The following is a 14,817-nucleotide window of genomic DNA, read 5'->3' on the forward strand; positions in this document are numbered from 1 at the left end:
ATTTCTAAAACAGTTTGAAACATTACATTGTCACACACTGAGTGCTGAACATTGCACACAAACATTGTGGGGTGGGCACTCCTGGTCCTCGAGGGCCGGTGTCCTGTAACTCTTAGAGTCTCTCTGGTCCAACACACCTGAATCCAACAGCTGAATCACCTCCTCAGTGCAGTCAGGTTCTCCAGAGTCCTGCTAATGACCTCATTATTTGACTCAGGTGTGTTGAAGTAGAGATACATCTAAAAGTTGTAGGAGGTCGGCCCTCGAGGCCTGTAGTTGCCCACCCCTGGCTTATACCTACACAGCAATAAGAAATGTAGCACAGGAAGTAGCTAGCCAGAAAGCTAATGTGAGTATAGATTTTAGGAAAGCTCAAGTTATCACAGACACCACAAGCGCTCCCTGCTCATTAGGCAAACATAATATCCTTAAACCTTATAAGTCAGAATTTTACCTGTAAAGGGGAATAATTAAAAACAGACACAGACATGACATTACTCCTGTTGCTTGAAGTGTTGTAATGGAGAGGATCCGAAGCAACGTGTTCCACTACATCGATTCAGACAAAACCAATCAAGAACCAAGCTGTAAACAAACACTCTAAACTTACAATTTAAGAAGGTTGAACTCTCTAAATATTATACACAAACATAACCAGAAAAGTAACATTAAAGAAAATACATTTTAAACTTATGCATACCTTTACTGTATTGATCTGTAGTTTTTAACTTGCTAGACCAAAGTAATTAATCAAAGTAATCAGACTACTAATGCAAAACAATATAATTTTGCTAAATGCTCTTGTGTTTTTTCTTTACTTTATTATTTATATGAAATAGTTTTATAACCACTACATTTGCAACAGCTATTTCAGTTTGAACCAATAAATGAGGGACACAGTAATATTTTAGTATTGAAATAAGGTTTATTGGACTAACAGAAAATGTGCAATATGCATTAAAACTAAATTTGGCAGGTGCAAAAATGTGGGTACCCTTACCATTTTATTGATTTGAATACCCTTAACTACTTATCGCTACTTTCTTGAAACACAAAATTAGTGTAGTAACCTCATTTAGCTTTGAACATCATGTATCCAATGATGAAAAAAGATACTTAAGTTGGGGAATTGCAAGTTGTTCTCCTGTTTGAATCTCCTCTGAAGAGTGACATCATGGAGACCTCAAAACAGCTCTCAAATAATTGGAAAACAAAAATTGTTCAACATCATTATTTAGGGGAAGGATATAAAAATGTGTTATCTCAGAGATTTCAACTGTCAGTTTCCACTGTGAGGAAAATAGTAAGGAAATGAATGACCACAGAGACAGTTCTTGTTAAGCCAAGAATAATTTCAGAGGCAGAGAAGAAGAATGGTGAGAACTGTCAAGGACTCTCCACAGACCACTTCCAAAGACCTACAACATCATCTGTGCATCGTTCAACAATTCAGTGCACTTTGCACAAGAAGAAGTTATATGGGAGAGTGATGTGTCAGAAGCCTGCCATTAGAGGTATGCAAAAGCACATTTGGACAAGCCGGCTTCATTTTAGAATAAGGTGCTGTGGACTGATTAATCAAAAATTAAGTTTTTTGGTTACAAATAGGCCTGTCACGATAGCAAATTTTGCTAAGCAGTTAATTGTCTCAAAAATTATTGCAATAAACAATAATATTGTTTGAAGACTTTTTTACACTGATTTAATAGAAATGACATAATAATGCATGCGATTTTCTGCCAAAGATAAATGCACTTAAATGCTCTGTGTTTTTTCTTTACTTTATTATTTATATGAAATAGTTTTATAACCACTACATTTGCAACAGCTATTTCAGTTTGAACCAATAAATGAGGGACACAGTAATATTTTAGTATTGAAATAAGGTTTATTGGACTAACAGAAAATGTGCAATATGCATTAAAACTAAATTTGGCAGGTGCAAAAATGTGGGTACCCTTACCATTTTATTGATTTGAATACCCTTAACTACTTATCGCTACTTTCTTGAAACACAAAATTAGTGTAGTAACCTCATTTAGCTTTGAACATCATGTATCCAATGATGAAAAAAGATACTTAAGTTGGGGAATTGCAAGTTGTTCTCCTGTTTGAATCTCCTCTGAAGAGTGACATCATGGAGACCTCAAAACAGCTCTCAAATAATTGGAAAACAAAAATTGTTCAACATCATTATTTAGGGGAAGGATATAAAAATGTGTTATCTCAGAGATTTCAACTGTCAGTTTCCACTGTGAGGAAAATAGTAAGGAAATGAATGACCACAGAGACAGTTCTTGTTAAGCCAAGAATAATTTCAGAGGCAGAGAAGAAGAATGGTGAGAACTGTCAAGGACTCTCCACAGACCACTTCCAAAGACCTACAACATCATCTTGCCGCGGATGGTGTCACTGTGCATCGTTCAACAATTCAGTGCACTTTGCACAAGAAGAAGTTATATGGGAGAGTGATGTGTCAGAAGCCTGCCATTAACAGAGTCGCTTGAGGTATGCAAAAGCACATTTGGACAAGCCGGCTTCATTTTAGAATAAGGTGCTGTGGACTGATTAATCAAAAATTAAGTTTTTTGGTTACAAATAGGCCTGTCACGATAGCAAATTTTGCTAAGCAGTTAATTGTCTCAAAAATTATTGCAATAAACAATAATATTGTTTGAAGACTTTTTTACACTGATTTAATAGAAATGACATAATAATGCATGCGATTTTCTGCCAAAGATAAATGCACTTTATTTTCAAGAGAACACTTAACACTGGACCTGATAAAATAAACAAAACAACCAAAAACAAAAGTAAAATGGATTCTCGCTCTCCATTAATAAAAATGTACTTGAATAAAAGTGTAAATAAATACTGCATTCAACCAAAAGAGTGCAGATTATGAAGTCTGTAAACTATATTGCCCTTCAGTAATAATTAGATTTAAATAGGTTAGCAATGACATAGCAAACTAGAAAATTTCGGAAGAAATTTAAACGTGGGTTGCCAAAGTCCACTTGTCAGTTGGAACCCAGCATTCTGATGCTAAAAATTTGCATCATTGCTTGTGGAGAATCACAAGCATGTTGGCTAACATGGACTTACGCTATCAGTTTGTTAAAATTAGCATAAGAGGTAAAATTAGCCAAAATGCTAATATTAGCCCAAATGCTGTCAGTAGCATGTGAGATATAAGTAGCATGTTGTCTTACATTAATTTCCTCCATTCAGTGTACTAAACATGGCTAATAAATAAGAAAGATAGTTAAAAGCTTATTTTAGGAAAAAGGCTAATGCATTAGCCTTGCAATAGTGGGGGGCAGTGCACTGCTAATGTTTGTGCTAACAACATTAGCAGAAACTTGAGAGACAAGGAGAGTAAAGGCTAATATCAGTGCACTGTCTAAGGCAGTGCACTACCCTGAGAGGAATATTCAGGCTATTTAATCTCAGAGAAAAAGATAGCTATTGAGGCGATGCGCTAATATTGTATGAAGCATATAAAATGAAGCATTTTTACATTGAGGATTATTCAGGCTTTTATTTTGAAATTTTCAGTAAGCTTCATTTTAAATGACCACACTAATCCCATGAGTAACAGTGGTTGGCTTAAATTTGTTATATAGTCCCAAAACATTCCGCCATGTCTGTAGTTCTAACATTCTGCTTAGCCTTCTTTTGTAGTAACTTAGAGTTCGACCATCATTGCAGTTCTTAACTGCCAGCTCAGCCCTCCTCTGTAGTAAGTGAGAGTTCCGCCATCTTCTGATGTTCGGCCATCATTGTAGTTCTAAAGGGGAGCTCAGCCCTCAGCCAACTGTCATGTGCGTGTGATACAGAAAGAATTCTGTCTTTGTGAGATACCCAGTCAGCTTTTCTGAAAAAAGCAGCCCAAACAACTCCTTCCTGTTCAGGAACTGTGAGACATATTCGAAAACTGTCTCCAATAGTACTGCGATACATATCTGTACCTCACTCACAATAATGGCAGCAATGAGAGAGAGAGATGGTGTGTGCTGAGCTCTGAAATGTTTGAGAAAAGGATGAAAATGAATGGCTGGGAGCCTGAGTTTACCATTTGACATAATTTTGCTATGAAGCACCTTGACAGAAAACAGTCAGCACTAGAGAAATTTCAAAAACATTTTAAGAAAGCAGGCATTCAGTGCAATGTCATGACCAGTGATGGCCAGTGATGTCAGTAACCGTTAACTTGTACGCGTTACTGACGTCGGACCACTTTTTTCAGTAACGAGTAATCTAACGCGTAGCTATTTCAAATCTAGTAATCAGACTACTGTTACTTATCAAAATCACTGTGCGTTACTATCTTCTTTTGTTATTGAATCGTATTTCCTCTACTCGTCTTGTCGAGTGGCCGACGTCTTTATGCAACAGAAATGTAAACAATGGAGGGAGATGCGCATTTTGTTGGTGGAAAAACTGGAACTATTTTGAGTTTCTGTCGCCAAGTCCGATTATTATAAGCAGCTTTGGGCTTCTTTTTTTAAAGTCGCTTGCAAATTTAATGAGTGGCGGGTTGCGTCTTTTTGGGCTCGTTTTTGAATGTGAAGTTACTCATTTGGGTTTGGAAATAAACAGAGACTCATAATAAATCCTAGAATTGGTCCGTCATTAAGGTAGTTTTAGTCAGTCTCTCCTTGTCCATCATTTCCCGGATGATCCGTCCCGCTGTGTCTTTGTTAATGTCAAGTTAGTATATTACCTCTGAATGATGTCGAGATGCGCGTTGCGCTCCAGAAAACTGCAAACATCGAGACCAATATGAACAGCGCAATAAACGTGAAAACAGCTGCAAATGAACGTGTCCGTAGTTGGCAATAATTATAATGGCAACTTAACGCCACTATAATTATTAATATTAAGATAAGTGTCACAAATCTGTGCAGCCATCTGAGTTGTGGAGCGGCAGGAGGAGCTCTGTGCGCTGTGACACCAAACGCAGGGCCGTAACGCAGAACCTAGAGGCTGGGGGAAGAGGGGCCTTAAAATCCTTCTTAGAGTTTTCCAAACAACAGTGGACCACACACATTACTCACGTTTTTTTTATTTTTTTTTGTACAATCTCCTCTTCAGTTCAATCTTATGAGTGGAGACACATTGTTGATGTTACCATTATAAAATAGCTTACAATTAAGTATTGGCAAAGATCAATGTGATTTTCACAGGAGGTGGAGTGTTGTTGTTAGCAGCTGCTGAAGTAACTAAAAAGTTACTTTTAATGTAACTTAGTTACTTTCCAAATCAAGTAGTCAGTAATCTAACTAAGTTACTTTTTCAAGGAGTAATCAGTAGTCCGATTAAAGTTACTTTTTCAAAGTAACTATGCCATCACTGGTTACAACAGTACAAAAAAATTTTTATAATTTGTGCATGTTTTTGTGTGTTCCAGTATTGTCTGGAAAACTATAAATAGGATTTTAGACTCCAATTCCCAAATTCAGATTAGGTGGTCCATGACTGTTTGTTAAATGGATCAAGTGGTCCTCCACCTGAAAAAGTTTGAGAAACATTGGTCTAATGCACAGGTGTCAAACTCCAGTCCTCAGGGGCCGCTGTCCTGCAGTTTTTAGATGTGCCCCAGGTACAAAACACTGGAATGAAATGGCTTAATTACTTCCTCAACCAACAACAGTGTATCAGGCCTAGGCACGCTCAAACATTTGCCAACAAACCAGAGGAATCACCCACTGATTTCAAAAGTAATCAGTGCATTGTTCTTGCAAGACTTACCCAGCCTTGCAAGAACAATAGGCATCAGTGATCTTGTCCACAGCTATATTGATGTAGAGGGTGTGTGGATCTGCCATTTTTCTCATTGAGCGAAAGCATTTTGCTGTGACGTGCACAATGTTGGAGGCATCGCATAGCTCATGTTTACATAGAAACAACGCGCCGCGAGGCTTTGATTGTGAGACTTGCGGCCATGTGGGATTTTCTAGGTCGGTTGTGGGCGGAGCTTGGTAATGGCCAAGCAGACTGTTCATGCTCAGCGACCATCAACCCAAATGAATTGGAATTGTTTTACAAAGAGGAATGGACAAAATACCTCCATCCAGGAGCCAGGAACTAATTAAAAGCTATAGGAAGCATCTAGAGGTTGTTACTTCAGCAAAAGGAGGATCTACTAAATATTAATGTGACTTTTCTGTTGAGGTGTCTAAATTTTTGCACTTGTCAAATTTTGTTTTAGTGCAGATTGCACATTTTTTGGTAGTCCAATAAACCTTCAGTATTGAAATATTCATCTAATAACTGTTCATCAGTTATTAGATATATCAAACTGAAATAGCTGTTGAGAACACCCAAGTATTTAGAAATAAAAATAATTAAGATTAATAGGGGTGTCCAAACTTTTCATATGACTGTATCACATTAAGCTTGTTAACACGTATAGACTACTAATTTTGTTATCTATATTCAAAAGTGGATAGTATTGGTTACATTTACTTGAGTAACTTTTAGAGAAAAAGGTACGGTACTTAAGAGTAGCTTTACGGCACTGTACTTTTTTTTATTTTACTTGAGTGTATTGCTGCTCTTACTTTTAGATTGATTTTGGGTTTACAAAAATAGACTTCAGAGATTTAAAACATTAGATTCTTAGATTTCTCCAACATATGAGCTAATGTTTATGCAAATTTGAGCACAATTACTCAATATTTTATGCACATCAATATTTACAACCTTATTGTTTTATTGTATCAAACATTATTTGATTTGAAAGGTTACATAAAGGTTTGTTTATGTATTTATATTAAATTTAAGGCTTATTTGTTCAGCCCCCCAAAATATGTCAATGCTCCCCCTACTAATTTCCTCTGTAGCTGGGGCTTATAGAGAAACTCAAGGCGAGGCTTATTAATGGGGCAATTAGTGTCTTGACTCTACAGCTTCTATTTAACAGTTCTCTTTTCATTTACTCTGTCTTAATCTGAAGGGTTGTGTATATTTGTATATTTTTGGATGATATATGCAGGTTTGAGTTTTGGATGTGTGAGTGAATCCAGGTGTGTATAAGCTGTTTGCAATATTAAGAATCCTTTAAGGGAAAATTCAATAAAATAATACAGGAAAAAGAAAAAAAGAAGCACCAGGATGTTAGGTATGTGCGATATGGCATTCTTTTCTATCTATTGTGATGGGTGGCGCTAGCTATATATATATATATATATGTATATATATATATATATATATATATATATATGTATATATATATATATATATATATATATATATATATATGTATATATATATATATATATATATATATGTATATATATATATATGTATATATGTATATATATATATATATATATATATATATATATATATATATATATATATATATATATATCACAATATGTTTTTGGTAGAAGACTTACTATATACACTATATATATAAACACGTTTTTTGCTGTCAATTCCAATTTCATGTATGTGTATATATACATACATAAGTATATATTAGGGATGCTCAGATCAGTTTTTTGGTTCCGATTCCGATCATCCATGAGGCCAATCTCTGCAGATCACCAATCGTTAGCCTACCGATCACCTGGATTAGCTGTTAATTTTTTGCTCTAGGTATAAATGCTACTATGTGATCTGGCAAAATGGAAAATGATCTGGCAATAAAATCACCTAATTTAGACATAATACCGGTACATGCAAAATACTTACAGTACAATACAGCAGCTATTCAGTCAAAAGGACAACTGAAGAACCTGCAATCAGTAAAATATTTCATAGTAAGGTTCTCTGTACCCTAAATTATACATGAGTCAAATAAATCTCACAACACTGCTTAGATCAAACAGTCACGTATATAAGGAAACATTCATTCAAAGTCAAATGCAGGTTACATCAACATAAACAATCCTGAGTTACTTAATTAAAACTTCCTGAGAGCATGGCTAGCTGATTAATGGTGGCTCCAATTGGTTGTTCCTGTCCGAGCTGAGTAATTCTGCAGAACACAGGAGGAGGGAGAGTGTCATAACATTATTTTTCAGAGATTATCTGTTTTATGCAGATAATCTCTGTTAAAATATTTGTATATCTATTTTTTATTTTTATTTTTATTTTTTAAGTTTGATGCTGCAGTTTTACACAGACATTCTGTGTGAGAGTTCACTGTCTGCATAGGCGTAAATCTCGAAGAGATTGTGGGGGTCTGAACCCCCCCAATCTTGGAAAAGTCTAGAATTGCTTCTCCTCAAATCAAATAATTGAAGAGACGTTTGCATTTAAATAATATCAATATGAAAAGGCAAAAATAAACAAGGAGTGAAATAATAATAATGAGATTGGATTTACACCCTTGCTTGCAGATTAGATACATTTTATTTGGCTCACAAAATGCCCTATGGGCAAAAGTCACAATTTGTTTTACTATAGCTGAATAAAACAGAAAGGTTCTCTGTACCCTAAATGACCACCTTAAAAGTAGGAGTCCATGCTGGCCCTGGGTACCTTATAGCCAAAAAAAAAAAGTTAAAACCCAATTAAATAAAATAGACTGCTTGTGGGAGGAATAATATAATAATAAGGAAGACACAAATATAACTAAATACACCTAAGTGCTCCCCCAACAAAATCACACACACAAAAATCCCTGATGAATACAACAAAGAAAACAAAACTCCCCTTCTGCTAGTCTCTTCAAGCTAAATAAAACAGCTTGGAACCCAGGGGCAGCAGAGGTCCCTTTTTAAAATGAACCAGAGGGCTGGACAATAAGAGCTCATCTTCCCTAAACAAAACCCCAAAATACTTTTAATCAATAACAACCAAAAGCAAATTCTAATCTGAAACTAAACAAAGAAGAGAAACTGAAACAAAAACTAAAACTGAAACAGTACCCTAAATGTACTGTTAGGGTGCTGTTTAGGGTACCTACACACAAAAGAGATAAGGTTAGACAAACCCAATAAGTAGCCAGACAATAATTAGAAGCAGCCTTTACCTCCTCTAAAGTGAAACCAGTCAAATGGCGCTCAGTATGTCACTCCCTCTAAAAGTATGTTTACTTAAAAAAAAATAAAGTAGAGGAGTTAAAAGTAATTCTAAACCCACCTCTCAACATCATACCTCTGCGAGAATAATCAACCTGGGATCTGATCTCCTCAGAGATCTACATGCTCTTAAATCTGAGTGCCGATTACCTGTCACCATAATGAACCAGCTGCGCTGTGTCACAGCGTCTTCCATATATGAAGAATAGGAAGAGTGCGCAGCATCACACTTCCGGGGACAAGATGCCCCGGCTACATATGTGTGTGTGTGTGTGTGTGTGTATATATATATATATATAATGTACCATGTCCAATAAATGCATATAACGTAGCAAATTTCACTTTAAGCTAAATCACTGAACCAACCTCTTTACAATATTCAAATTTATCAAGACGGACCTGTATGATCTGTCATCTGTCCTCTGAAAATGTCCAGGTTCTTTTGTTTTTGTAATAAATTACTCCTTTTATTGTGTGTCTGCAGATTTTGGTGCCTCTTCAGGTCCTTCTAAACCAGGAGACACACAAACCGCTCCAGTTGTGGCATCAGACAGCTGTTCCCTCGGGATATTCGAAAATGAAGGACGGGACAAAAACGCTGATGTTCCTCCTAAAGCAGTCTCCTCAGAAATGGCCCCTACCAACCAGACAGCCGACCTCAAAAGGTTTGCGCCTTTCAATTGAAACTCTTCACACTTAGCTCTAACATGCATTCTTATTAATCCAATTATGTCAGACAGTGTCCTAAGCAAACCCCCCACTTATCGAGCCATCCTACCTTGTGGCACACTTTTAAGACTCAAGTTACTTTTTTTAACACCCTGTTCATCAAATTATATTCTGTGTTGAAGTTTGCTTATTTCAGTGTTTGAGGAAAGCGTTGCTCAACTGACTATTCATTTTGGTCTGTTTTTATAATCTTTCATGACTGACAGACAGCCTAAATTTATAAACAGCCTTAGTTCAAATTTTGTCTTTGCATTTACTCTGTAAACAACAAAAACAATGCTGTTTAGCTTTTAACATGCACTCAAGTATGAGTTGCAGCAACATTTAATTTTGTGTCTCTTGAGTTTTTAATAAGAACTACAGAAACTGTTTTGGTTGCCTTTTGGGATGAGTTTTCCTGATAGCAATAATTCTGCCTGTAAGCATTTAATATGAGTTTGACGCATCTATTCCATCTGCACAGCAGCATGTGAAATTGATTGTTAATCAGTGTTGCTTCTTAAGTGGACAGTTTGATTTCACAGAAATGTGATTTAATTGGAGTTATATTGTGTTCTATATGTGTTAAACATTGTGTTTTTGTTGTTATTTTTTATTTATTTATTTATTTTAAATAAAACATAAAAAAGCAATGCTAAGCCTGGCGGCAGGGCAAGTAAAACCTGGCAGCCCACCAGGCTTTTATACACTGCCTGCTTTGGATCAGAAAAGCATTTTTGAATTTGAACTTAAGTTTAAATGTCATGTGACAGACCTATTGTTTGGCAGGTGACCTGTTCTGTGTGGCTAAGTGAGATTTTGTAATATCAGTGGATTTTGATTGAAATAACTCAAGCTATCCACATTCCTTCAAAGAATAATCATTAATGGGGATGTAAGAATTTTCTCTAGTGATCATATTGACAGTTGTGCTAACCTCAGATCAACAGTTTTCCACACTAAAAGAAAAACAATATTTGAGATTTCTATATAATTAATAACATTTTTTGTATTTCCAACAGTTGACTTGTAAATAGCAGTAAATCTTACCACCATAATTATGATTTTCTTTCTGCAGTGAGGAGTGTCCAGTGTCCCTGGAGAAGCTCTGTCTGTCAGATCCTCTTCCCCCTTCACAGCAGCATGCTGCAGACTCATCTGTAAACACACAGACTAATGAGAAGTAAGTGTTCATGCAGCCAAATGAAATTGGATCATTTGAGTGCTCTAACTGACTGTGACATCTTGTGTTACCAGAGAGGACTCGTCACAGACCCAGGAAGTGTCTGTCAATGGACCGGTGTGAGGACGCGTTCATCCAGAACCTATCAGTGACCATGCCACAGGCTGTCAGCCTCCTCCAGAGTGACTCTCCCAAACAGCCTCACTGCAGCTCCAGTGTTTTTACTGAATCACATTGCCACGTTATTGGATCTGGACACTGCCACCCAACACCAATAATGAGGGGGCAGAACATTTAAAACAAAGAAGAAAACTAGAAAAAGCCAACAGACAGAGCAAAGTTCAGATATCATCTTTTCTCCCCCAGATGTTGCATATCACTCAGTGCATTTTCAATGTAGCAGCAACCTTTGAAACTACATGATCTGCAGGGTAACATCTTAATTTTTTTAAACTCTGAAGGTTTTCTCCTTTTTTCCACAGATTTGGATTTTATAAGGTCACGTCTGAATGGATAGCACAAGCTAACTTTTAACAATGCCTCAACCAGAAATACCTGCTTTTATTTTTAATACAATTTTTCTTCAAGCTTAAAGAAAAGCACTTATGTCAGCATTTGCTGTATGTAATAGCACAATGTTCATCTCTGCTGGCTTTCTCATCTGTCCTCTGATCCACATCAGTGTTTCTACTCATTGTTTAGTTTGTTTTTCCCAATTTATGGTTTCTGGTAATGAAATGTGTCATCCATCACCAGGTTGAATGTTTGACGTGTGTCAGGGGGGAAAATGAGGGGAGTGCTGTAATAGTATTACTGTTTTTGCTCATGTGCAATAATGTTGGTTTACCTTTTCTTTCTTAAGAGAGAAATTGAAAAAATGTTCAGTCCAACCTTGGTGACGTTTGGTGTGGCTTTGGGCAAACAAATTTGGATCTAATCTCAAACTTATTTTTCAGATTTTTACTTGTTTTCTTTTTGTCTACTTTTAGTGCATGTATATCAGGTTCTCTGTTGACCTCGCTAGTGAGCTAAGACCTTCTGATTGTAATGAACTTAAAGATCAGACTGCTATCCTCCACAAATCAGCCAAACATTATCTACCTATATACAAATATTATCTACATTTAAAAGTAACTTCACAAGCATTTTTGAGATTTTTATTGTCTGATCCTTTTCTCTTGCTGTGTCTTCACCAAGCACTTATTCACACAGCAATAGGGGCATCTGATGCTGTTTGTTGGGTTATGTTTTTTTTGTTTTGTTGAAGCAGTAGGATTGGAAGGAGTGCAGGTCTGCAGGCCTCCAGGTCTCTTTGATGTTCTCATTGAAATTCTTTAGCAGTGATCAGCTTCTATGATTGCTGTTTTTTTTTTTTTTTAACTAAAACATTTAAATTAAAAGCATCTGGTTTACCACATTCAGACCAACAGATTTCCCTTGCTAGTTTGATTCTTGTTTTTCCATCAGACTTGTTGAAGTACAAGGAGACATGAACAGTTGCACAGCTCCAGTGATAGATCAGATACAGTTTTATGTCTCTGGAACCACACATACAATTGTTCTCATAAGTTTAAACACCAGAGAATATGAACGAATGCACAGAAACTTTTTACGCATGGCTCGTGGTTGGGTGAAGCCATTTGTTGTCAAACAACTGTATTCACTCATTTTAAAACATGAGCCTGATCACAGGTTTTCACACCCTGATGATTTTGACCTAAACTGAAGGTCACCATACTCACTTGATTTGTTTACTTTGTTTACATTGTTGTTTGATGATAGTTTCATCCAACCACTTATGGTTTTATCCATACTTTTTGAAAAATGGCCAAAAACTAAAAAAAATTCCATGAGGGTATATAAACATACTAGCACAACTGTAGATTTATTGTACAAACATTGAGCATTTATTTCTAATTTACTCCTTATATAAAACCCAAATTACTATATTTTTGTAATTTTTATGCAGCCTACTGAAAGGTGCATCAATTTCCTGTACATTACATGTACTCAATACACAATTCATACTCAATTGAGTTCGTCAAAGGGGTTTGACATGGAGTAGTTTAGCCTGTGATTGTATTGAAAGCTCATGTTCTCTTTAATTTGTCGATTTTTTTCCTTATGGTGACTCGAGTCATTTTCCTCTGAACAACACTCTGTAGATTCTCTATAAGGTCAAGGTCAGTCTTTTAGTTTACTGGCTAACCAAGCAGAATGATGCCATGGTCATCAAAGCAGGTATTGAAACTTTTTGCAGAGTGGGCATGGCCCAAATCCTGTGGGAAAGGGAAAACTGCAACTCAATGAATCTTGTGACCAGAAAGAAACAAGAAGTGCTCTACATTTTTCTGGCAGACGCAGTCTTTGGACATGACAAACTCAGTGAACCAACCCCAGAATACTTGATAGTTCCCCAAATCATTGCAGACTGTGGAAACATCACACTTGGACCTCCAGCAGATTGATCAGTCTTCAATTTTCTAAGGAAATGCAGACATTTATTTAATCTGAAAAGATGACATTTGTCTATAGAGCAGACAAAAGTCAACAGAGGTCCAGTTGTTTATTTCCTCAGTCACGTTAAACAATTTCAATTCAGCAGTTTTAGTCTGTCCTGGGTAAAACAGGGTGTGGTAACTCTTGTAGCACTTATTCCACTTGCAACCCACACTTTTTGAATATCTGCTATAGTGTTGAGTGGAGTTTAATTTATAATCATCTCAAGGATCCATATGTATTCTTTTTCTTTACAATGAGGAAAACAAATCAATCAAATCCATCAATGAATGGATGTAGTTGTAACTCCTAATGGGAGAAACCCAGCAGCAGCCACAGTCACTTCATAGTGTAATCAATCAACCAACTAATCAATCAGGTTTATTTCTATAGCACATTTCAGCAACAAGTCTTTACATCAACCTCTCCATGGGTTGATGTAAACCTTATCATGGTGGTGGGGTTTGAGTGTCCTAGCAATTCAAGGAGCTATGTTGTCAGGGGTTTCATACCCCTGGTAGGGTCACCCAAGGCAGAAAGGTCCTAGGTGAGGAACCAGACAAAGCGCAGCCCGAAGACCCCTTATGACGGATAAAACCTTTGGAATCAGTGTTCCCTTGCCTGGACGCAGGTCATCAGGGCCCCACTCAAGCCAGGCCTAGATGTGGGGCACGTTGATGAGCACCTGGTGGCTGGGCCAGGTATCTGTGGAGCCTGGCCAGGCTCAGCCCGAAGAGAAAACATGGGTCACCCTTCCCATGGACTCATCACCTGTGGGAGGGGCCAAAGGGGTTGGGTACAGTGTGGAATAGGTGGTGACCAAGTGCGGGGACCTTGGGGATCCGATCCTCAACTGCAGAAGCTGGCTCTTGGGATGTGCAATGTCAGCTCTTTGGTGGGGAAGGAGCCTGAGAGTGTGTGTGAGGTTGAGAGGTTTTGGCTAGAAATCATCAGCCTCACCTCAACGCATGGCTCTGGTTCTGGAACTAGACTCCTTGGACATACTTCCACTCTGGAGTTGCTCGCAGTGAGAGACCCCGGGCAGTAGTGGACATACTTGTTGCTCCCAATCTTGGTGCCTGTACTTAGGGGTTTACCCCACTGAACGAGAGGGTAGCCTCCCTCTGCTTATGAGTGGGGGGATGGGTTCTGACTGTTTGTGTTTATGCACCAAACAGCAGTTCAGATTACCCACCCTTTTTGGAGTCCTTGGAGGGGGTATTGGAGAGTGCCCCTCCTGGGGACTCCCTTGTTCTGCTTAGGGACTTCAACGCTCACGTGGGCAATGGCAGTGAGATCTGGAGGGGGGTGGTTGGGTGGAATGACCCCCTTGATCTGAACTCAAGTGCTGTTTTGTTATTGGACTAATGTGTTTGTCATGGATTATCC

At 37.4% G+C, this 14,817-nt stretch overlaps 1 protein-coding gene across 2 annotated transcripts in view; it reads left to right on the forward strand.

The window, feature by feature from the left end:
• Positions 1 to 12,356, forward strand: part of ppp6r2a (protein phosphatase 6, regulatory subunit 2a) — a 44,921-nt gene extending 32,565 nt beyond the window's left edge. For both annotated transcript variants that reach the window (XM_044107573.1, XM_044107572.1), the window contains 3 exons: positions 9,523 to 9,703; positions 10,825 to 10,929; positions 11,004 to 12,356. In XM_044107573.1, coding sequence (XP_043963508.1) covers positions 9,523 to 9,703; positions 10,825 to 10,929; positions 11,004 to 11,052 — 335 coding nt within the window. In that variant the 3' untranslated portion in view covers positions 11,053 to 12,356. The remainder of the gene's footprint in view (positions 1 to 9,522; positions 9,704 to 10,824; positions 10,930 to 11,003) is intronic.
• The last annotated feature ends 2,461 nt before the right edge of the window (positions 12,357 to 14,817 follow it).

Source organism: Gambusia affinis, linkage group LG23 (genome assembly GCF_019740435.1).
Source record: "Gambusia affinis linkage group LG23, SWU_Gaff_1.0, whole genome shotgun sequence".
NCBI classification, from domain to species: Eukaryota; Metazoa; Chordata; class Actinopteri; order Cyprinodontiformes; family Poeciliidae; genus Gambusia; species Gambusia affinis.